The sequence below is a fragment of the Plectropomus leopardus genome, chromosome 18 (assembly GCF_008729295.1).
Source record: "Plectropomus leopardus isolate mb chromosome 18, YSFRI_Pleo_2.0, whole genome shotgun sequence".
NCBI lineage: Eukaryota > Metazoa > Chordata > Actinopteri > Perciformes > Serranidae > Plectropomus > Plectropomus leopardus.
The window spans coordinates 25853907-25879048 of record NC_056480.1 but is presented as its reverse complement, the minus strand read 5'-3'; the positions used below and the strand labels follow the sequence as shown (position 1 = coordinate 25879048).

Sequence of the window (25142 nt, the reverse complement as noted above, 5' to 3'; positions counted from 1 at the left end):
TCCTATCAATGTCATTAAGCTGATGCATTTAGTTTGAAAATGAGCGTTATCTGCTGTTGCTTACAATCTTGCACATCATCATCCATTCTGTGCAGAATCAATTTCAGAATACAGATTTAAATTTATGTCTTACATGGTTTAACTTTAGTTCTGTAATATTCTAAAAAACATTCTAAAGGAACATCAGTCCACTCTTCAGGAATTTGCATATTCCGCCTCTGCAGATCATTATTTATTCTGACAATGCCTGCAAAAAAGACAGCCAAATCTCCAATCTGTGACTTGTCCAGCCCAGAGAAATTGCATAAACGCCGAACTAAAGTCTAAGCAAGAATGTTTGTTTACCCTTTGACGTGCAAATTAGCTTAATTTTATCATAAAGCCAACAGTTCTGCAGCATAGAGCACGCCCACAAAAAGCCCTCCAGAAAATCTCCTTGTCGTGTTTTCCATCTTTTCTAATTCATTCTCCGCAGAGCTGCAATTGGTGTGACAGATTACAGAGAGCGACAAACTCCTCTCTTGTTCTCCCGCTGCCCCAAGGCACCGGATGAACATTTGAAAACTCGGGCTCGATTGTTTTCATCTGCTGCTTTGTTAAGATAATTTTCTCCAAATTTTATCGAGCGCAAAACAAGGGTGTGTGAAGTAAAATCTCTGACTATACCTCTGAGCTGAGAGAATGCTGGGACGTGGCAGAAATAAATGAGAGAGAGACGGGAACACAGCGAGCAAAGTGTTTGTCTGCCACTCAATTAGGTGATCATCAAAATGAAAGCATTGTTGTACACATATAATATGATGGTGTGATTGCAGCTGATTTGAGACCAAATAAATGCAACAAAATCTTACACTACCAAGCTCAGATTTAGGAGTCAACCCTTTCACACATGAGCAAATTGGTTTTATTTCTTTCAAAACATGAGGATGAGAAGATTCAAAACAAGAATATTACCTGAAAATAATAAGAAAAAAAGAAAAGTAATAAATAGGTGCTGAAATTGGAAAAATACATACTTTCAAATATAGAATTATAATAAATATAAATAAAGTTTTCTGGCCATTTTTCCCTGGCATTTTTTGAATTTCCCTTTTAAAAAAAGAAACAAAACAAACATAACAAACATTTTCAAGTAATTTTCTTGTTACCCTTAATTTTTTTTTGCAATTTGTAGAACATTTCTGGCAGAGTTGCTCATTACCTTTTGCCTGATGTTTTTAAAAAAGAAATCAAACCAATTTGCTCAAATTTCAAAGGGTTCAAGAGCTCGTAAAATGCATCTGAACGCCGCACTGGTGTTTATCTGGTAAAATGGTGGAAATTTTCTTGTATAAGGTGTAAACCCAAAGTGCTATTTTATTTTAGGTGGCTAAAATACACTTTGCTACAGCCACTATCCACAGCAGTGCTTTGCTTTGCTTTTGTGGTAGTACTCCTGCTACCTGTTTCTCCAAACTTGGGGGGTACTGACTGACATCTACTGTATGTAATACACTGACTATGATTAAGTACCTTAATTAGTACCACTTTCAAAATATCTGAACTGTCCCTTTAAGCTAATTTATTTGGTAAGCAAGTAGTAAAATAATGTTAAGAACGATTCATTGTAAATATCACCATTTCTGACCAACTTTGATCTGTAGTTATGTGATTGCACATTATTCTTGTGACATGAAGGTGGGGCCATATGCTGGATTTCAGAAATACTGAGATTATATGTCTAAATTCTAGAACTCCAGCCATAAACAATTTGACTATACACCATCTTAATGTTTTCAACTCCTCTATGCTCCAAATGCTGGTTAAAAGGCTTTTCTACACTAATATTTAAACACTATCACAATAAATTAAAAAAATGAAATAAAATAAAAATCACAGGATATGACCTCAGTGTCCTCGATGCTACAGCCCTGAATGAGTACTGTTGACATTTTTGATAAACCCTTTCAGTTTCACCTCCAAACAAAGCGATTCAGATAATCTGACTAAATTATTGGCTTGTTTAGAACCTGCCCATCATCATCTCTTTCACCCTGTTTGAGGTTGCAGCGATTGTACTGTATTTCTAAGATCTCAGCATTTACTGTAATGGGAACGGTGCCATCATAACTGATACAAATTTGGCTAAAGCAACAAAAAGAAGAGCCAAGTTGTAAGAAACTGAAATTATCCTTTAAACAGAAACACATTTAAAGCAGTAGGAGTCATAGCAAATGCCAAAAAGTGTGATTGCAGTGCTCTCAAAATCCCACTTGAGATGAAAGTGCTAACTGACCTTATGATGAAATCACAGGAGTCGATGAGATCGCCATACTGGGCCCCCTTCAGATTCCCAGAGTTGCCCACCACGGCGCAGGTCCTGCAGCGCTCAGGACTGGCGTCCATGTAGAGCACCTCGTCAGGGATGACTTGGAACAGCTCCTCCACCACTTCACTGAAGTTGGCCGGCTGCCTCTCTGACTGCAACCACTGGTGACACAGCAGAGACAGACCTCAGAGAGAGAGCCATGGCGGCTCCGGGGCCACTTTAAGTAGAAGTGATTGAACAAGGGCAGCGGAGCTCGAGACACCAAGCACATTTCTGAAATAACCTCGGGGGCGGCTTAGCTCTGTCTGCGGGGGCTCTTTTGGCCTGGCCTTCTTCTGGTGGCTTTGAACTCGCAGAGACAGCAAATAAATGCAGGAATGTGTGTGCACTGTACACTCTTCTATATTGTGCTGCTGCAGCTGGGAACGGATATAGAATGTTGTGCAATCTCTCATGAGTTTTAATGCAGAGTTTAGTGACTCATGCATTCAAGGAGGATTTCACTGATACAAAGAGGGGCCTCACAAACAACTCAACTGTCTATAAAGAAGAAAGAAGCAAACACTTTGAAATCTTTTGGTGCTTTCATGACGAGAGAAAACAGAGATAAAGGACACTTTTGCTCAACAGGTGGAAAACCTACAGCTACCAAATTGCAGTACACCAAAACAAACCTCATGTGGACTGATTAAAACAATGGTGGCCAGCGATCATGCAATACAGTTAACCCCTTGAAACCCCAAGTGACATCAGTTTTCTTATGCTGCTTTCAGATGCCTTTCAAAAGTTTAAATTTAACCCTATAAACCCACAGCAAATTGTTGTGATTCCTTAAAAAACATTCTAAAAAAGACATTTAGCACCTTGTAATTCCCATGAATTGCAAGAAATTGGTAGATTAAAAAATTGTCTAGGGAAAAATGAAAAAGGCTAGGGAAAAGCTATATTTACAATAATTGCATATTCCAAATAATGCTATTAAAGCACTTTTTTCCCGGTCATCTCCTTGTGTTTGTTTTTTAAACTTTTTTATTAATTTTTGTTGTTGTTGGGTTTTTTTAAACTAATTTCCAGCTAAATTTCTTGTACTTTTTACTAATTTCTTGCTAATTTTTGGGTAATTTGTTCTTTCATTGCCTTCTTTCAATGTTTTTGAAAGAAATCAAGCCCATTGGCTCAGGTTTCATTGATAAGCTAAAACATGTTTCTAAAAACATTTAGGGCAATGCAATAACAGAATCTTGGTTTATATTTGATCAACGCTGCTTAGCTCTACTGTTTAATCTCTGTTTTTCAGCCTCAGTTTTCACTGTGCAGGAAGCAGTATGGTTCCCCCTTCCGGTTCACAAACTCTTGCTATAATAGCTAAACAGGGCACTAAAATGTGTTTCTAAAAACATTTTGGCAAGAAACAGACAATGCAATAAAATACTCTTGGTTTATAGTTGATTAATGGTACTTAGTTTTACTGTTTGATCTCAGTTTTTTCAGTCCTCATTTTCATTGTGCAGGAATCAACATGGCACCCACTTCCTCTTCTCAAACTCTTGCTGTTACAGCTAAACAGGGCACTAAAATATGTTTCTAACGAAAATTTAGGCAATAAATTGGCAATGTGTTTATTATTATTTATGGGTTTATATTTGATTAGCACTGCTTATTTTTTTTACAGTTTTAGCTCAATACTTTCAGCCTGCTTTTTCACTTTGGCAGGCAATACAAAAATGAAGAAGTACAACCTGTAGACCAACAGCCAAAGAGCCAGCAAAACTCCAAAGAAATGACATAAACTAAATAATCTGGCAGAATTTCACTGTGGGGAGAGGAGGGATATTTATTGGCTGTAGTTGGAGGGAAGTTTACCACAGCTCATCTAGACATACTACCCACATTGCTTTGTGGATTTTTCCATCTTACCACAACAACTATTTAACCATTTTTAATTTTGTCTGGCATTGAACATGGGCAATATGACTGAAATACAGCTTTTAATCAAAAGACTAAATCAGTATAAACGTTAGGAAAACCCAGATTACACAACAAATGTTTTGCATATTTCTGCCCAATTTGGAACTCTCCTTTACAGAAATTGCATGTGGCCAACATGTAGGCTTTGACATCTCATCGGAGGAATGAGCGCAGGTACACCTGGAGGTCATGCCTTTGCCTTGCAGCAGAGCAGCCCAAACCATCTGGCTGGGCTACCGTTGATATGTGACACTTGCCTCATCAAGCCTCCTGTGAGAAGCTTCTCCTGGAATGAGTAGTGACAGGAGGCAACCTTGCAGTAATTTTTCTATTCTTGCCTCTAATTGGACATGGTGTGAGGTGAATGTGGGAATGCCTGAAGCACTGGATGCCTTCCAGAACAAAGGTAGGATAATTGTGTGACATAAATTTTTCTGAATAGGCTTTTCTAATTTAGAGAGCCATGCTATATGGGATGGACAGAGAGTCCAGTAAATTAAGACTGTAATTAGTTATACAGCCGACGTGAATTCTAATTTACAAGAAGTGGATGTACATAAGAAATCATGCAAGTTTGACTTATAATTCAAGGTTTTATGTTTGGTGTGAACCCTGTGGATGGAGGGCCAAATGTAGGTGGCATTACATCCAATAAGATATTTCCAGTGGAGTGAGTTTAATAGGAGGAAATGTTGTTGCTGCACTAACAGGAAATAGCAGGTTTTTGTGTCAGTCACTTGGAATCCAAGGGTTTTTCTCTCAAGCAGCCATTTAACGCTGACACTCAGCAATCATACAGGTGACAAAATCCATCATGGAGGAGGCAGAGATAACAATTCCTCCACTGACTGCAGTGTCAGGTAGTGAGGTACAAACTGGAGCAAAAGCAGTCTGGTACTGGATATTTACCTCAATAACTTGCATGGACTGAAAATGCTAAGTACCTCTTGAGGTAAGAGTACTTTTTTATTAGTTGTTTGATTTGATCAACATCATCACCATCATCATCATCACCTTATTATGTCGCAGCATGATTTGCAGCAGATTTCCTCATTCCAAATAGCTTGTAGGTGTCAATCAGTATGTTAACATGATGTTAGAAAAACTCAATTATCTAGTTAGTCTGACTAAAACTGGACTTTTAAAATGGATGCAAACATGTTAGTCTGAAATCATACAAAGTTGAATTTCGGATAAACACACCTAGATAATCCGGTTGGGAGTCGGTTTACTCTTTTATGTGTATGTCTCAACTGGACCTGAACTGGCTTCAGCACTCTGTGCATGCGCCATAGCACTTTGACCCAAAAGTCAAACAGCATAAATTCATAGAAGAAAGTTGGGAAAAACAAAGGAGGGAAGAAAACAACACAAGATGAAGGTACCAAGTAAAGTGTAGAGTACGTACGAAATGTACAGCATCTAAAAGTTACCCATGTTTGCCGTTTGCTAACTTGTTTGGTATGTGACGTAATGGGTCAACTGGAAGAAGGTCCAATAGCAACTAGCTGAAAGAGGGTGTATATCTCCACCGACCGTGGTGGAGTTAGGCATACTTCCTTTAATAAATCGATTTTTCCCTGGTGCTTATATACAGGGACAAGGTCAGAAGTCCTATTAAATGGTTTAATTGAGGTATTTATGTAGCTTGAGTTAACTGTGCATCTAAACATGTTGAGTGATTTTATTAAATAGACAGTATAACCACATGGAATATGAGAGTGTTGAACTCTGTACAGGAAAGCAACAGTGAGGCTTAGCAGGCAGAGAGAAACCAAGCCATGCAAAGCAAAAGAAAACCAGTAAAAAACAATAGAAGTGCAACAACATAAAGCATTTTCACACAAATCGCCATACACACAGCATGATGCAATGACACAAAGCTAAGCATTACATGCAGACATGCAGAGCAGTAATAGCAACAAGAAACAGCAATAGACAAAAGCAGAGATTATATATTCTAGTCATAACTGTCTTGTACTTTTTTCATTGCTCATTGCCTTCTTCCCATGTTTTTAAAAGAAATCAATGTGGTCGGGTTTCAAAGGGTTAACAGTAGAAGGTCAGTTTCTTTTCAGTCTCTCTGTCAGACTCGGAACGATGTTAGAATGCTGCCTCGAGGGAGACAGAAGGTATTTCGTGGTGGCATGTCATTGCATCGCACCAGAAAAGGGGCAAAAAATTGCGCACCCACCTGGGTGTCATATTTCCATTACTGCTGATCAGAGCCAACCAGAGCTGGAGGGGATAAAAACCCCTGACTACTGCAGAGTCAATTGTCCCAGGAATGAGTGCCAATTGTAACCTTTCCTACTAAAGACAAAAGCCAGATGTTATTGGAGTTTCTTTCCGGTAGGAAAAGGGCTTAAGACAATATTAAGCTCTAGTTATGTGAAACTCCAGTTGCCAAAAAGAATTTCAGCATTGTAAGTTTCTGCAAACCACAGATATGTTACATCTGTACATGTATTCCATAAACATTACAAGATATGTATGTGAGGCAGTTGGAGAAGTGGGTACAGAAAAAATAAGCAGAACACTTTATGAATTACTAAACAGTATACTTTAAAAATGTGCAAGTCTAGACTTAATAGTTAGACAGTTGGGACTAAAGCACATGTTCATGAACAGAAGTGGCATATTTGCGTATTGTTTGCAATACATTTCTTATTTGAATTAGACAAATATGCCATTTTAAAAAAAAATCTGGTTTGTCATGTTCTGCGTCACAAAAGCACTGGCAAACGGTAGCACTTGAAAGCAGCATGGAGCCCAGTGAAAACAGTGGTTACTTCTATTTTTTATCTCTAGTATCTCTTTCAAATCTGGTGCAAACTAATTTCAGATGTTAGTGGAGTTTCTTTCCAGTGGGGAAAAGGCTTAAGACAATATCTAGTTTTCATTATAAGAAACTCCAAACCAGTCGCAGGAATAACGTGTGCATTGTAACTTTCTGCAACCACAGTTATGTTACATAATGTATGTGTTGTACATAAACATTACAAGAAATGTGCTAATATAAGCTTTATATATAATCTAAAAATGTGTAAGGCCAGATTTATTGGTCAGACAGTTGGAAATAGCTGTTGTCAAAGCACATTCAAAAACAAAAGTGGTATATTTGTATAATGTTTGCAGCATATTTGTATTACATCTGAAAGCACAGTGCAAAATATCAGAGTGAATGGTTATAGTATGGTATCACTTATATAAATAAATCTATACTTCAATGTATGATGGAATCTCTATGTCTATAGATGTGGGAGAAATGGTGAGAGTAAACAGCAATTTCCATATCCACCATCTCGCTTGTTAAATGTGAACAAATTGTGCGTGGGAGTTTGCTTCACAACTTGAGCCTGGTGAAGATCCCTTGGATTTGAAACAATCAATGTGGCAAAAACAAACACTTCTTGGGAGCATTACAGCAGCCTGTGATCTCTGTTCTTTATTCATGATCTTTCTTCTAAGCATCTCGTCTGCACTCTGAAGCTGAATGTGCATGTTTTCTCTCAATCCTCTGTAGGATAGCATCACAAATCCCCCAAACACATCCCACCCAACCCCCCGGATCTTACCTGCCACCATTTAAAGGTTTCATCCGAGAGAACGCTGTTCTCCCTGGTCATCAGAGGGTGGACGGACTGATTGAAGCGCTCAGCAAACCAGGGGTCGTCCTCCAGCTCCGTCATGCACTGCTGGCAGGCGCACAGCCCTTTGGAGAAAAAGTTATCCGACAGGCGAAAGGCATACTTGAAGAAGTAGAGTGAGGGGTCCCGGAAAGTGTAACTGAACAGGAGTGTTGTAAATGTAATGACACAACACAGCAGAGCAAAAGTCCTGATTTTCCTCCGCTTGGGAAGAGACATGTCGTCACAGTCAAAAATCAGTTGGCAGAACTCAAATAGATCACTGCTGTCCAACGAGCATACCCTGTTGTTTCTATTTTTCAGGCAGCGTGGGATTGGGTTCATGAATTTCCGTAATAAAAGTCATTGATGTCTTTGAGAATGCATCTGAACCACAGGAAGGTAAATCCACTGATTCTGTCAGCTCCACGGCTCCCGGTTAATCACATTCAGTTTTACAGACTGCTCCAGTGTTGACTCTGTGAGGTGAGTGACTGATGTGTCATCTCTTCTTTAACGATCCACCTAAAAGGCAAATAAAAGGACATTTCTGTGACACACACACACACTGCGAAAAACGGGGAAAAAAACCCCTGTGGTGCTCTAATGCTGTTTAACTTTAAATACACATGGGAGTGTAAATTCTGCACTGCTCAGTATTCTAATTGTGTCATTTCACAGTGCTAACGGTTCCAAGATGAAACTGTCAAAGTTTATGTAACATCACACGATTATTTTCTGTGCATGACTGTGGAGAGTGTTTCGTTTACAGTGCTTTGTTTATTGCTCTGTTATTTCTTCAAGACGGCCAAATTGCACAGGATGTGTTGCAGTCGGCTCTTAAAACGGCCACCAAACAGCAAAAATGTCTCCATTGATTGTGAAAATTATTACAGTTCTCCTAGAACACAACTAAATCACCTTCCTATCCCTCTGTTAAGGACATATCAATAACTGGAAACAGCTTTTGTGAACTGAGAAAAAAAATTAGTCTAAATGCACAAAGTATTGACAAACTGGGATAATACCAGAATGGGTCATTGATCCTGTGTCAAATTCAGAAATTCAGTTCTAATAAGAGTACATTAGGGGGAAAGGTTTGCAGTTATTTTTGCTCTTTCTTTGATGGTCTACCAGTTTGAATGCATCTACAACAAATGTCCAAACTGGGACGTGGAAAGATGTGAAGTAGCTTAAGTAATGTGAATAAAACATTAACATTTGTTTTGGAGCCAGAGTACGCACAGTTTCTGCTGTATAGAGTTCACTCTGTCTTTCAAATTGCGAGCAGCACCATTGATTGTAAGCACACTGATTGGCACATACAGCTGTCAGGTGTCCCTTTTTGTATCAAATAACTAGAATTAACCAAACTAATCATAAAGTCAAACACTTGAACAAACACCAGTGTAATATGAACTACATAAAATAAAGAAACCATCTTTGGGGACCCTTTATTTGACATGTTCCTTGAGATTTTAGTTTGGCCCGTATCCCATCCGCTAAAACAAAGGGGGCAGGGTTTATGGCCTATACTAAAGCCAGCCAACAGAGGGTAATCTAGATGTTTTGGCCTCAGTCTCTGGGTTGTCGCCATCTTTATTAAACAAAAACGGTTAGAAGCCAGCAGGAAAGTCTAAACAGTAAGCTAAAAGCAATGGACTAAAAGATAGGGGGTGCACGGTAATTTTGGCATGTCCTCTAATGCTGTTTAACTTTAAATGTGCCTTTAGTCGTTTTTGAAATGACAATTTGTTCAGAGCATAAGATATGTACTGAGTTAGACCAAGCCAGTATTAAATGGTGGATAGCTGTGTGTTTGCACAGTGGGGGGCTGTGGAGGTACATCTGACAAAAGGGTTGGAAACCAAACCAAACCTTGTTCAAGCTGCTGCAGGGTATATCCAGTTAGTCAGCATCCTGCTGGTGACAAAATTCTAATTCTAATAAAATAGAGTAGGGGGATGATGGTGTGTTGTGGTATCGCATGGTATGGAATGTTGATGTATGGTATGGTATGGTATGGTATGGTATGGTATGGTATGGTATGGTATGGTATGATGTGGTGTGGTGTGGTATGGTATGGTATGATATGATATGGTATGGTGCGGTATGATGTGGTGTGGTGGGTATGGTATGGTATGGTATGATGTGGTATTGTATGGTATGGTATGGTATGGTATGGTATGGATGGTATGGTATGGTATTGGTATGGTATGGTATGGTATGGTATGGTATGGTATGGTATGGTATGGTATGGTATGGTGTGGTATGGTATGGTATGGGTTATGGTGTGGTATGGTATGGTATGGTATGGTGTGGTGTGGTATGGTGTGGTATGGTATGGTGTGGTGTGGTGTAGTATGGTGTGGTGTGGTATGGTATGGTATGGTATGGTATGGTATGGTATGGTATGGTATGGTATGGTATGGATGTGGTGTGGTGTGGTGTGGTGTGGTATGGTATGGTATGGTGTGGTATGGTATGGTATGGATTGATATGGTATGGTATGGTATGATGTGGTGTGGTATGGTATGGTATGGTATGGTATGATGTGGTATTGTATGGTATGGTATGGCATGGTATGGTATGGTTTGGTATGGTATGGTATGGTATGGTATGGTATGGTATGGTATGGTGTGGTATGGTGTGGTATGGTATGGTATGATATGGTATGGTATGGTATGGTATGGTATGGTATGGTGTGGTGTGGTATGGTGTGGTATGGTATGGTGTGGTATGGTGTGGTATGGTATGGTGTGGTATGGTGTAGTATGGTATGGTATGGTATGGTATGGTATGGTATGGTATGGTATGGTGTGGTGTGGTATGGTGTGGTATGGTATGGTATGGTGTGGTATGGTATGGTATGGTGTGGTATGGCATCGTATGGTGTGGTATATGGCATCGTATGGTGTGGTATGGTGTAGTATGGTATGGTGTGGTATGGTATGGTGTGGTATGGTATGATATGGTATGGTATGGTGTGGTATGGTATGGTATGGTATGGTATGGTATGATATGGTATGGTATGGTATGGTGTGGTATGGTATGGTGTGGTATGGTATGATATGGTATGGTATGGTGTGGTATGGTATGGTATGGTATGGTATGGTATGATATGGTATGGTATGATATGGTATGGTTGTGTATGTTGTGGTATGATATGGTATGGTATGGTATGGGTATGGTGTATGGTATGTATGGTATGGTATGGTGGTGGTATGGTATGGTGTGGTATGGTATGGTGTGGTGTGTGTAGTATGGTATGGTGTGGTATGGTATGGTATGGTATGGTATGGTATGATATGGTATGGTGTGGTATGTTGTGGTATGGTATGGTCAAATACCAAATATATATTAGCAGTACAAACAATTTACATTAAAATTTGGTCATTGTATCCATAACTTCTTTAAAAAAGGATCATAAGGGTTCTAATGTAATAAAGTTTCAATCACATGGTTGGTGGCATTGGGTGTGCCTTTAGTCATTTTTGAAATGACAATTTGTTAAAAGTATGAGCTATGTACTGGGTTAGACCAAGCCATTACTGAATGGTGGATAACTGTGTGTTTGCACAGTGGGAGGCTGTAGAGGTACATCTGACAAAAAGGGTTGGAAACCACAGATATAGACCTTGTTCAAGCTACTGCAGGGTATATACAGTTACTCAGCATCCTGCTGGTGACAAAATTCCCAGAATAAAATAGAGTAGGGGGATGTTTTTTTTTCAGGCCCTGGCTTTTCATGACTGACAAAGCAGGCAGACCTCCCGGGGTTCCATTTTCAGCATGAAAAGGCCACCTCTGCCTTTAAACAGGGCCCAGGATTCATTCCGATGTGCAGCTGTGTTTAGGATTCCACAAATAATTCTATATTTAGCTAACAGCAGATCCACACTGGAGATAAAGTGCTATCATTGCCACACATGGGGGGAAATATTTCGGAAAATATGAACACACTACCTGCCCTTTGCTCTTAACAGTTTCTGAGCGAGCCCCTCCATAGGAAAGATTTGTGGGAAAGTCTATTACGACCAGAGAAAGGCTGTAGGTCTTTCCTGATTAGAAATTGATCAGGTCATTCAAATTCCACCCTGGAGGGAGGCAAAGCGGATTGGGTTTAAGACTGAGAAAGACAGAGACATAGCTTGCCTGTTGATTTCATTCTCCCTATCGGAGCTGAAAAACAAACTGTACAGCCGTTTATCAGCGGCACTGACACAAGCCAGTGCACAGGAAGGCTTATAAGTGATCCTGTCTGCTGTTTGGAGCTCCGTAACTCACAGCAGACTGCGGATTTGCATGCAGCCCAAGGTTGGTTATTGTCTTAGGCAGCAAGTTTGACAAGGATACCTGGGGACACCTTTAATGGACACTTCAATGAATAGGCCTACTTCTCTGAAGCAGGTTGTTGACTCCACTCAGTTTGAAGCCTCTTGGCATTAAGGGTTCAGGTAGATGCTAGAGTGAGCGGAGTATATTCTCAAACAGGTGGCGGCTCCCCACTTTTGACAACGCGCCGGCCATCATCTCGTTCCCCTGACCTTGCTCGACTGAAGGCTGGCAACCCTGCGCTGATCAAAGTTCGCTAAGCTGAGACAGCAAAGCGTCTGTTCACACTTCAGAGGGGATGGAGAGAGAGAGAGAGAGAGAGAGAGGGAGAGAGAGAGAAAGAGAGGGGGTGGCAAGCAGCAGTGTGTGTGTATGCTGTGATTTTCACCCTAATCTTCAGTTTTGAGAAGTCATCAACTTTGCAGGGTGTAGTTACAGTAAAGGGTTTTCATTTTGTGTTGTGCGGAAATTGTTTTTCCTCCCCCGGCTTACCTCTACTACATGTGAGCAATTTAAGAAATCAGAATTCTGCAGTTTTGAAGACTCCTGTGTATTATGATATACACAAAAACGGTATCTCTGTTGCAGCCCTGTCTCCTAAAACGCTGCATGTTAGTGCACTGCTTTCTTATTTGCAACAACATAATTGCAACCTGGATTATGTTCAAATTTTCATTCAGGTAACGAAACACAACAGCCATGTACTACGTATGGTTGGGAAGCAGATGTTTTGGGGAGGATGGTGGCATGCTGCCCCTACGTGCTCCTTGGAAATACATATTTCTGAATTACAAGCACATGAACAGTCCCCAAAAGTCGTAATAATGTGTGGGAAATTGGGAAATTTCAATGATACCCGTGTTGCTAGTTGTGATGTTTGCCTGGGGTGTCAGGGCAGAAACGTTTGAAAGCATAGAAACAGTGTCAACAATTGACTGTAAAAAATATACATTTTGTTATTTATTTACTAGTAGCTATCATTTACTTTTCCTACTTGCACATTTTAGTGTATGCATCTATTAGCTGTAGAAAGCAAGCTAACTTTTAACTATAAAGCATGCCAGACAAGTATAGCCTACTAACATTGATAACAGCGTTGACTTAGCTACCTAACTTCAACAGTACTACATTGATGTGTCCGCTGTTTTTCAGGCCCAGTGCATGAAAAAAACTACCTTTTTACTTTCTAGTGTCCATGTTTGTTGCTTTTTTTTGACCAGAGCACTTGGATGCATGTAAGTGGTAATTATGGCTGCAGGAGAGGGAAGTCCAATTTTTCCGAGGAGCACGTAAGGGCAGCATTAAGGTTCCATTCAGACTCCTGCGTCACCCATTTTCCACCCAATGAGCTCTAGTTCTTGAAACACTTGTGTTTATGATTCTTGGAACCTTGGTGCTATCTAGTGAACCAACCCACTAAGTTGCTCATTATCTTTTCTCCCATGTTTTCAAAACAAAATCTTATTAATTTTCTCTGGTTTCAGAGGTTTAAATAAAGGTGTCTGAACGCAGCACAAGAAAAGTGATGCCGGTCTAGGCGTTAAAGGGTTAAGGTTGCTCAGGATAATCTTTCAAAGTCAGATCAGTCTATTAAAAAGTCTCTCATGTTGCAGAGCAAGAGAAGTACAAAAACGCCCACAAAAACAGACCCTGCACGAATAATAATCAGACCAGCTGTCTCCCAATTTTTATTTAAATGGTCATTCATGGATGAATTTATGAATATCAAGCAAATATTTTACATACAGCATGCGAGCAAATGAGAGTCTCAGTTTAAAGTCTTGTCAGTCAAGGCGTGTGCACTGTTGTACTTCATAAAATATGCCTCAAAATACAAGCAGGTGCTACTTTAACAGAGATATCAAGCCAGCAGTATAATGTATTCCATGTCGGACAAGGACCTTAGAAACCCTTTATGTACAAATAAAAATTAGATTAACAGCCCAATTTTTAATATGAACAATATAATGCCGAAGCCAGGAATGAAAAAAAGACTTGAATCTCTGCTATCATCAAAATTCAATATCTAAAACTGCACCAGACGGGATGAATAAGAAGAGATGTTAAAGGCAACACAGACGAAATCCGGAGGGATTTTCTGTGAAATTTCCGCTCCATAACTAATAATATCACTTAGGGAATAAAAAATGAAAAAGCTTCAGATTTTTACATTTGATGGCATCACATCTATGAGTCTGTATGCTCTAGTCTCGGGCTTTGGTGGAGAGTATTTCATTTTCACAGATATTGACTTTCAGTCAACGCTTTATTTTGATAAAAAAGGGAGGCATGGTTATGTTTCTTGCTCAAGCACATAAAGAGGATTCTAGGAGCGATGAGATATTGAAAGGTGTGGGCAAGGTCTCCTCACAAGATTTAAATAAATGGAGAAACAGTTCTGAATTCAGTCTGAGGTATGAACATATTACAGGGTCACTTCTCAGGTTTATTACATTGAAGGTGGATGGCACAAAAAAAACCCACAATATAACCACCAGTTCCTTTTGTGCTCTTAAAACCGCAAGGCTGTGTTAGCTGTAAAAACATCCAGTTTCAGTCTTTTTGATTTTTTATGCCTCTCTCTATGGTTCTCAGAGGGCTGGAAACAGAATGTGACCCCTGTTTTTCCTGAAACCCATTCAAAATCCAGCGGACAAAACAGGAGATGCAGAGTGGTCAAATTTAAAATGCGGCTGTTTATCCGTGTCCTGACATTTTGAAGGTGAGGGGGTTTTATTTTTGCCCAACAGCAATGTGTTATTTATACATTTTGAAACTGGCATGGTGTGCTTTTCTAGCTATTGATGTTTACACATTCTGATTTGTGTATGTGACCGGCATCCTCACGCAGGTCATCAGAAAGAACAAACTGCACTTTATCATCAAAAACAATGAAAACATTCTGTCTTGTTGTAACTGATGTGAAGGCTGGAGACAGGTACTCTTGTTTTTTCTTAAAGGATACGCCTGGTAATATATTTTTTTTAAAAATATTTTCTTCTTGTCAACAAATCCCATGAGAAGACGCAAACATCAATAAATTGATTTTACTGACAGTATTGTCCCTGTAATTACATGTTCTAGTGATTGATGCTAAATGCTAATGCTAGCCTGGCAACATGCTTACAATGACAGCATTAACATGCAGAGGGTAAAAAGATTGCACCTTCCCCATTATCATACACACTGACACTATAGTTTATTTTGAGTCAATCTCACAATCACTGTAAATACTGACTAGTTCACAAAATGTGTATCAATCCGCAGCTGAAAATAGTCCCTTAAAAGTGCTCTATTTGAATAATTTGATTTGATTTCTTTGATAAGAACTGCACTGCCCAGCCATTTTAGGACATTACTGAGCCTTGAAAAAATAATTCACAACATCATTTCATATGAAATATAATTTGTGAGTCATTTTAAAGATTTAAGTCTTAAGTAGTGTCACAATGTTTATATAGTAAGGAAGTAAAAATGTATTGAGAGACATCTTGAGAAAAAAACTTTCAGATTACTTGTGTTTTCACACAAAATTCAAATTGCTCACAGAGCTGATTAAAAAAGAATTAAAGTAAAGTAGCAGGATAAGCAGAACCAACTTGGATCTGAATTGCAGCTATAATTAATGGTGGGGTGAGGATGAAATTTAGATTAAAATTACTACCAGCAAAGATATTAATACCACCCAACCTTCCCTATCCGGACCAACTGGGTCTTAAGAATCTTTAGCTAAGCTATACCCTTTCCCTACCCCACCAAAATTATCTTGTAAATTATCTTGTAAATGTAGAATGTAGATTGTAAATGTAGATATCTTGTAGATGTAGATGTAGAAAAGCCTGTAAAAATAGGTGATAGACTCCTTTCCCATAGCCAGCATGCTAACGCCACATCATGTCAATGTCATGACTTGCTCAAGAAAATAGCTTAGTAAACAGCTGAAAGCAGCATGGAGGCCAGTGAAAATGTTATGGTGGTTTCATCTCTATCATATCTGTCACTCATTCAGTCTCTCTTTCAAACTGACTGATTGTTGACTAAGTAGGAGCAGTGTTTGAGAATTGCTCAGATGGACACAGACAGAATTTGTGGTGGTGCGTCATTGTATCTCACTGGAGATTGGGTGAAAATTAACCCATCGACCCAGGTGTCTTGTTAATTTCAATGCTAATTGTAGCTAATTACAGCTGGAGCCTGCAGAGTCATTTTTTCCAAGAATGCCAATTGTAGCCTTTGCCACTAACAAAAAACAAAAATAACAAAAACAAACAAAATGGATCAATGTTTTTTTTTTTTTTTGTCCAGTGACAAATGGGCACTACTAGCCCTTTGAGATGGTATTTAGGCACGGTGGTGCCTCCAGGAGTCCTGTCTTTATGAGACTGTGGCATGCTCATCTTTTAAGCTATCATGAAGGTGGCATCTTGTGAAACTAGACCAGCAAAGACATCCACTGACACTGACCATGTTAGCATGGCCTTTTGGGAAGGAGGCTAAATAATCTTACAAGTTAGGCTAAATTTGGGCGAGGTAAAAATTAGCCTGGTCATTTTTAAAGGGGTCCCTGTAGCTCTCTAAAACAGTATACCAGAAACTCAGTTATGAAACTCTATACTGCACTCTAAACTACATGCAGAAACTCTAATTTGGTTTTGGTGTGCCACCCCGAGATTTTCAGTGACACGCACCTTCTGGTATTAAAATTCATTTTCTGGAGGCGTCACTACTAAAACACCTCAGTATATTTTGTGTTAAATATTGACATTGGCATAGTAAAATGCAGATAATAAAAAGGGTATAATGTTTCCTATGTTCAGTGTCATCACAAAAGGCATTACAGTTCATCCTGTGTGAACTCAAATGTGTCATATTTCATGTATGTTTCAAAATGACACAATGCTCCCCATGAGAGTATGCCACATCATTGGGCTTTATGGCTATAAAATGTGTTAGACATGCTATCTCATCGGTTGGTTACATGGATTTTGATGAAATTATGTATCTAACTGTATGACACATGAGTGGGTAAAAATATGTGGTCTTATTACTTTGTGGATTTGATTTTTGTGATTTATGTCAGTGATTGCCACATTGCAGCAGATATTCATTACAGATCTTTCCATTGACTTCACCCTGCTTCTTTTATGTCCTTGTTGCTGTTAGCTTTACTGTTATTAACATAACTCTAATGGACCTTTACTCATTTGCCCCGTCTCAGCAGCTGATTATATCTCTAATTTTATTATTGCAAAATTGTATTATCCACCCAGTGAGCCATTCTCTCGCAGTACATCCACTGATTACTGCAGACACTTATTCGTCACGTCCTTCACACCCATCCATGTACCTGTAGTTGCCAGGGGCAATAAAGTTTCCCCGGTGTGTTAACTCCCTGTGAGGCTGCCGATTCACTTCAGGCTGGTGTCAGTGAATACGAGCACGAAGCTCTGCAGTCAGAGACAAACCTTCACACTATGATTCTCAACTATTCCCCCAGCTCTCACCCACTATTTTAAACTCCTTAACACGCTGTTTTTCCCTGTCTTCCCCCTTAAGTAGCTTTAATTTTTTAAATATCATCTCATTCCACCCTGCCAGACAGTATTATAAATTCTGTATCACACTATTTCACCTTTTCACTGCAGCTATATATAATTTTTACACCATTAATACGATAACATATTCAAATCCAAGACTCCATGTTTTTTTTTTTCTTTTCTTTTTTTCATCAAGTGAAAATATTCAAAAACCCCAAATTCAGTCTGACATGTCTGGTATCTTTGGATACTTTGGAATCTCTCCTGCATTTAAAATGAAATTCTGTCAGTTTTGAACAATGTTTACATGCACAGCATAAGTTTTTAATGACAGATCCACTGAACAAGTGAGGTGTAGAATTCCGAGTGAACATCCAGGCAATAGGCTGAAATTAATGCTGCCAAAGGGATAGTTCAGGTTGTTTTGAAGTGGGTCTTTATGAGGTACTCATATATAGTCATTGTATTCCATATAGTAGATGACAGTTGGAGCACTCCCTGTTAGGAGAAAATGATGCGACTAGCACCACAACCCATGGCTCTTTGCTGCATGTCATCTCCTCTCTCTCTCCCTCTTTCACTCTTGAGCTGTCTTATCTGTAATAAAGTTAAAAAGCCAAAAAAAAGTCTTTAAAAAAAAAAAAAAGTCAGGGCTGGGAGAGGGCCGAAGACATGCCAAGTCACCCAAGTGTGCCACTTCTCGATCCACAGCACCTCTCTGCCATCAGCACAAAGTAGTCGATGAGAGTGATAAAAGGGCAGTGATGGGGCGGCGACAGGGGGCTCTGTAGGTGACAAAAGCAGGTTCCTGCTACCACGATCAGCCATTAGCAAAATTCAATTGCAATAGCGGATTTCAACCTCTAGAGGGCAGTCACTATAGATATGTCAAACACAATGTTAATACTTTGCGCTCAAATGTGAAGTGTCGGACCTGAATAATTCAACAACAATTACTAAATACCCATATCCAGTACATTGCTTTAAAATTCATCACTCCAGGGGTTTCTTTGCCGGCAGCTATCCCAGCCTCAGCTTCGTAATGCCACTCCTGAGTTGCTCCATTATTGTCCACTTTAAGCTGTATATATGATGTATTAAACTCGTAAAAGTGAGACTGTGTCTTTATCCACTGAGCCCAGCAGCAATGTATTTTTCAAACTACCAGTGGTGACTGGTGAGAGAAAGAGATCAATTTGTGTGCATCTGTTTCGATTTCTAGAAAGATGCTTTCATAACAATCTTCATTACTGCAGGCAATACTACTGAGAAATCATCGTTTTTAATTTTCAGCAGATTATTATGCTTTAAATAGTTAATTACATAGATTTCCAAAGCCAAAATGTTGCCTTGACTTGTCATCGAATGGTAATATTCAAACTGAATTCAATATTTTATCTGTGAGGCTCATTGCCACACTCCCTCATTCTTGTGCTGGTTGTTTTCATGCACGATGCATGATTATAAATGGCAGGAAGTCTTTGTTTCCGGGATGACAGACTAAAAGTGCTCCAACATCAGAGGAGGTGCTCTGTAGAGATGAATGTGAATGTTTTGTTGTGCCTATTTTCCAGCTGCTGTAAAGAGATGGGATTCAAAGGCCACAAAAACTGAAATTGAAGCAGCCACGGGGTGTCCACCTTAAGCATGCACCTGCAACAACTGGGGGTGATGGGATTTAAATCCTATTAAATATGAATTTCAGAAGATTTTATACATGTTTTTTGTTCTTGCTTGTTTTGGGAAAATGGGTTCTGTGGGCACCCAAGAGTCTCCCTTTACAGAAATGCACACTTTATGCTAGTCCCATGCAGTTTGGAGCAAAAATCATGCAGCTTTTGCATGCATGTGTTATTTTCATTTTCACTCATTGCATTTGAATATCTCTGCATATTAGGGTCCCCAAAACAGTCTTGCATAAATTGGGTGTGGCTGGAAAGTTTAGACTCTAGTGTATTCAGTGTGCCAAACTGTATTCTGTTGTGTCATCTCATTGTATGAGATGATTTTTTTTCTACCACTAGGCGGCTTTCTATTAACCCTCATATTGCACAAATTGAAATTGTGAATATAAAATATGTTAATGGAAACAATTTAAAAAAAACCCTCCCATTTATTACAAAAAGATTTTGTAATTTTGTTTTTCAGGCGATTAAAAAATGCCATATTTCAAAAAACTGCAGTGGAAACACCTTCATTTTGCTGTTTTTGCCCCCTCGGGCATGATGCAGCAGACCCTACAAGAGGTTTGATTGCTTCACATAACTCTGCAAAAGTGGAGCACATCATTGCTTAATTTTTGTGAAAATCTGTAACTGAAACCTGTCTACTGTATAAGATGACCTGTAGTGACCTCTAGAATAATCACAGCCTCATGAAACTAGAGACTTCTGACATTCAGAGCATGTAAAAATTCGATCAAAAAAAATGTTGAGAAAAATGTATTATAATTCTTCATTAAAAAAAAATCTTCTCTTTTCTTTTTGTTAGCATTTTCTTGAGGTGTTTTTTTATTTTCTTTGCCTATTTTCATGTAATTTTCTTGTATCTTACTAATTTCTTGATTGCTATTTTTGGGTCTTTTCTTGTTGAGTTGCTTCTTGCCCTTTCCCATGTTTTTTGAAAGAAAATCAAGCCAATTTCCCCAAGTTTTTTTTTTTTTTTGGTTTTTGGTTTTGGTGTTTTAATTTCTGTTTTTTTCCCCTGCTGTGCTGTCCTCTCTCTCCTTTACCCATCTACACAGCTTTCCTGCATCAGCCTTGTTAGTCCTTCCTGCTCCTCAGTTTCTCTGAGCCAATCAGCTCCCTGCCTGCCTCATCACCTTATCCCCTTCACCTGAGCTTCTTTGCCCTTTTTCTCCACCTGCACTTCATCCCCTCATCAGTCTAGTTTGTATTTAAGTCCTGGTTTTCACTTCAGTCTTAGCTGGATCCTTGATTTGGTCCTGTGATGTTCAGTTGCTGCTCCTTTGGATTACAGTGATCTTTTTTGAGCTCCTGTTTGAGTCTCCTGCATTTGGGTCCACTGAGCTTAAATTTAGCACTGAAGCTGTGTAAGAAACGGTACCAATCTAAAAAAAAGTTTGCAACAACTTATGAGACCTGATTGAACATTGAATTTGTCATTAGGCACTTTAATTATAATGCTCTAACACCTTAAAACTCTAAACTCACAGTGTAAGCTTCACAGTTCGTGTTATTTGTCCTTTGTAGTTAAGTTCATCTGTCTTTTACGTTACAAGTGTTGACTGTGTCACCTCATCCATAATCTACAAAGCACCCACTAACACCCAAAATCCAAATCATCAACTTCAACAGTACTTCATCCCCCCTCCTTCCTCACATTAGGTATAGACTACCCATGTGCATGAGGGCCCATTTTAGAAAGATCATTGATAATTATTACATCATTGATTAATATCTTAATAAGTAATCCCCCTTTTTATTATGGAATTCCAGTTTGTGTTGTGTCGTATACCAATTCATTTTCTTTGTCTCGTGTGTATTAGCTCTGTATGTTTTATGTATCTGTGATATTCTTTCTGTCTACCTTTCTGTGATTGTGTGCACCTGCTATGGAAAAGAATTTCCCCTTTGAGAACAAATAAACTATCTAACTTTGAATGGGCGAATAGTCTGAATGGGTGCTTAAATGCCAGTTTTTTCTCATGACGCCAATATGTTTTTAGATGAAAAAATACAAAAAAACAAAAATTGTTTTCAATATACTACATGCAAAGTTGATTTTTTAAAATTATCACAGCCTGGGATATGACAATGATTTGCAGCAACACTGATTGTGAAAGTTAATCTAATGGAAATAGCAAGTACTTTCTGCATATGCCAAGTATGGTAAAAATGACATCATCAGTTGGAAAGTAGTAAAAATGACAAATTTTAGATAAAAATTTTAATAATGTAATGCAAATTTTTATGCTTTGATGGCTGTGGGATTAAAAATGGCAGTTTGAATGTTCTTCAATGGTGCAGTTTTTGCACTTAACAGTATGAATGTAACAATTTTGTTTGCACAGTGAATTTCAGACTTATTGTAGGAGCTGAGCTGGAATTTCGAAGATTAAACAAAAATACACAATCTTGCCAAAATGTATACCATATGCATGAACACAGCCAAAATCATCAATAAAATGAGGAATGGAAAACGTGTAACATAAGCCAGTTGAGGGGTTGATACTATTTAAAACACAAACATATAAAAATATAAAAACTAAATGCAGTTTAAATTGCTGTTGCAATATCAGCATGTAAAACCATTTTTCAGACCTAGTCTGTGCTGTGTACCCAAAAGAAAAGCATTAAAATAAAAAAAACAAAATGCATGAATATGGTAATGAAACCAACAAATGTATATAACAAACACAAGATGTGAGGTACAGGTGCACAGTTTGTACAAACCAATTCCTCTTCACAGCTCAGTATGAGATTTTCAGATAGGAAAAGCCCCTGATGTAATAAAGCTCAGGTAAAGGTAGATGCAGCTCCAGCCTCCCCTGAAAATTGATTTTGATGTTTACTTTCGAATGGAAAATCTCCAACCATTTTGCATGCAGTCAAACACTTTTTTCTCTCTCTTTTTTTCTCCTGCACTTCCACTGATAGCAAGGTGGCCGGAATGTAAAGCAGCTCTGATTATTGATGTGTGTTGTCAGGCACGTTCTCTGTCCAAAATGAGACGTCTGTCCCATTAATCATTAACAAAGCGGAAGACGTGGGATGGCTCCGATGGAATGAAATGGGTAGTCCATTTGCACATTTGTCAACACTGAATATGTGTTCCTGTGATGCTGGTGATTTTTTTCCCCCTCCCAGTTTCCTATGTTTTTATCTCTATTTTTTTGATGAGGCCATTTTGCATGCAGACAAATGTTTTCCCTGCACTTCCACTGATAGCTAGATGTAGCCAGGAAGAGAATGTAAAACAGGCCTCAGTATTAATGTGTTTTGTCAGGGAAGTTCTCCATCCAAAAGGCAATGTCTGTCCCATTAATCATGCGCGCTGGGGAAGGTGTGGAAAGCTTCGAATGAAATAAACCAGTCCATTTGCATTTTGTCAACATAAATATGTCTGCCGCGATGCTGATGATTCTTTATGTTCACTGCTTTTGATCGCAGAAGAGTTTTTTTACAGCAGTTTTTCCCCCCACAGCGATACATTTTCTTCTTTATAGATGTGAAAAATACAAGCCACAAAAGGAGATCAGAGGGCAAGGCAGCGTGTTTACTGCAGGCTGACGACACATGGCAACAAAACAGCTTACAGTGTGGAAGAATCCTCAGAGGATTTCGGAGATTTGGCACACAACTAGGAGACAGAACCTAGTGAGAGCGGTCCCATTCAGCTGCGTGGCATAAGGACGCTCTCTCTGTTAAATTTCTGACAATTTTCATTCAGACATCATGGCAGATCTGTCGCTGCAGTACATCAACAAGGCAGATTTTTTTTTTTTTTTTTTGCTGTACTGCATGATTTCTCTACCAGTGTCAGTCAGATCCACGAAGGAGTTCAGCCTGTGATCTTGTTCCAGATCCACTTCTGCTTTTTGGAAAAAAAATCCTCTTCTGTCAAGAAGAACATGAAAAGCACACTGTCCCCCTCCAGAGATCGACAGCATTGCTTGTTTATTCAAACTTTAAAGAACCTATGTTTACGTTCAGTACCGTGGCATGGCAGGAAGTGGTGTGATGTCCTATAGTGGAACGAAAATTAAGTGCGTCTGGTACAAAGTCTTTGACTTAGACTTAGAAGACTGTGATTCGCATCACGTCTTCTACCAGTACTCAATAGTGTTGTCCTTGAACCATGACCACAATTTTGCCTTAGAAGTTTTGATTGCTTTAATAAGTATTTCCCTGCTGGAAAGATGGTATTTTCACAAAACTGTGCTGTCACCGCAGTAGACAGACACAAAAACTGTTGAAATTGGTGCTATGTGACCACAGGAAACAGACAAAAGAGGCAGTTGCATTTACTTTTGCTCAGGAAGTTTAAAACCTACAACTACCAGAATGCACTGCACTGCATTAGATTAATAAATGCTCCTACTGGTGGGTGACGTGATGTGAGTTGTGGGGTGTTGGCTCAGTTAAAACAATATTGTGGCTGAGAGCAACAAATTATCTCATGTTACAGGTACCTGGTTTGTATTTAATCAGCACTGCTTAGTTTTACCTAATTATCTCAGTATTTTCAGCGTCTGTTTTTACAATACATGAAACAGTACGGCACCCATTTCCCGTTCGCAAACTCTCATATTACTTACTGTTTCATACTTTCATAATAAAGCTTAACAGTGCACTAAAACATGTTTCTGAAGACACTTTGGATGTGAAATAGCAAACACAGTTAGAGAATCATGGTTTATATTTGATCAGTGCTGATCTAACCTTGGCCCGAGTTTGAGAGGTAGAGTGAGAGAGAAAAGGGGTAAGCTTTTTGTTTAGAACTAATTCTATACTTTTTGCATCCATAGAGGCAGCGGTAAAACAAAAAAAAAATGAGGAAGCACACACTGCAGTTTGAACAAAAGCCCAAGAGCCGGCAAAAATCCAGATTTTTGCTGGCAAATGAGCAGGGAGATCTGGGCACTGGCAAGATGTATGCATTCACATACTGTCCAAATTGTTATGATACAAAGCTGGTTGGAAATCAGCAAAATATCCCTTTAAACTGACCCAAAGGGATGTCGGATCAGGAAAAAGCTCATGGATTGAAAAGTCTGTTTTTCAGATATAAGAACTTATCCGAAAGCTGACTCTAAACCTCCATCTGACGGCTACAGAGTCAATCAGCGCAGTGACCATAATACTGTATATCTGCAGGGTATTGATATCGTTGTTGATCAATACCAATGACCTGATGTGTCTGAGTGCTGACATTTCTGCCTTTCACAGCTTACTTTCTAGCTTGTGCTCTGTTCTGGAACAAAGACTCCTTGACCCCAATGATCCCAATCTTCTCTCCCAACATATACACAGCTACATAGTGGAGGAAGGTGCCATTAGTGAGCAACACATCCAAGCTGTAATGGTTAAAGCTAAAATCTTTTTTATTGATATTGAATCATGTAATGTGACAAGGTTGCTTATACGACTAAACCCAATGGCCCAGTTCAATCTGTGTAGCTTTCAGCCATGTTTAGCTCTTTGATTTGATTTGCAAATTTCGAGCCATGCTACAGGTGTTGCTCAGGGTAATGTTGGCCTATCAATTGTTTGGTCCATAACCTTGATCCAGACTAAAATACTGAATATTATGTGTTTTGGTGAATACAGGCTGGCCTTATATAAAACCTAGGAAATTAATGACTTAACTTAAATTTGCTTTACTACGACATATATTTTTCTA

General features: G+C 39.0%; 1 protein-coding gene across 2 annotated transcripts in view; it reads right to left on the bottom strand.

Moving 5' to 3' along the window:
- LOC121957934 (CMP-N-acetylneuraminate-beta-galactosamide-alpha-2,3-sialyltransferase 1-like) overlaps positions 1–25142 on the bottom strand; it is an 89472-nt gene that overhangs the window by 28543 nt on the left and 35787 nt on the right. For both annotated transcript variants that reach the window (XM_042506752.1, XM_042506753.1), the window contains exons 2-3: positions 7855–8430; positions 2276–2469 (exon numbers count right to left, since the gene is read on the bottom strand). In XM_042506752.1, coding sequence (XP_042362686.1) covers positions 2276–2469; positions 7855–8250 — 590 coding nt within the window. In that variant the 5' untranslated portion in view covers positions 8251–8430. The remainder of the gene's footprint in view (positions 1–2275; positions 2470–7854; positions 8431–25142) is intronic.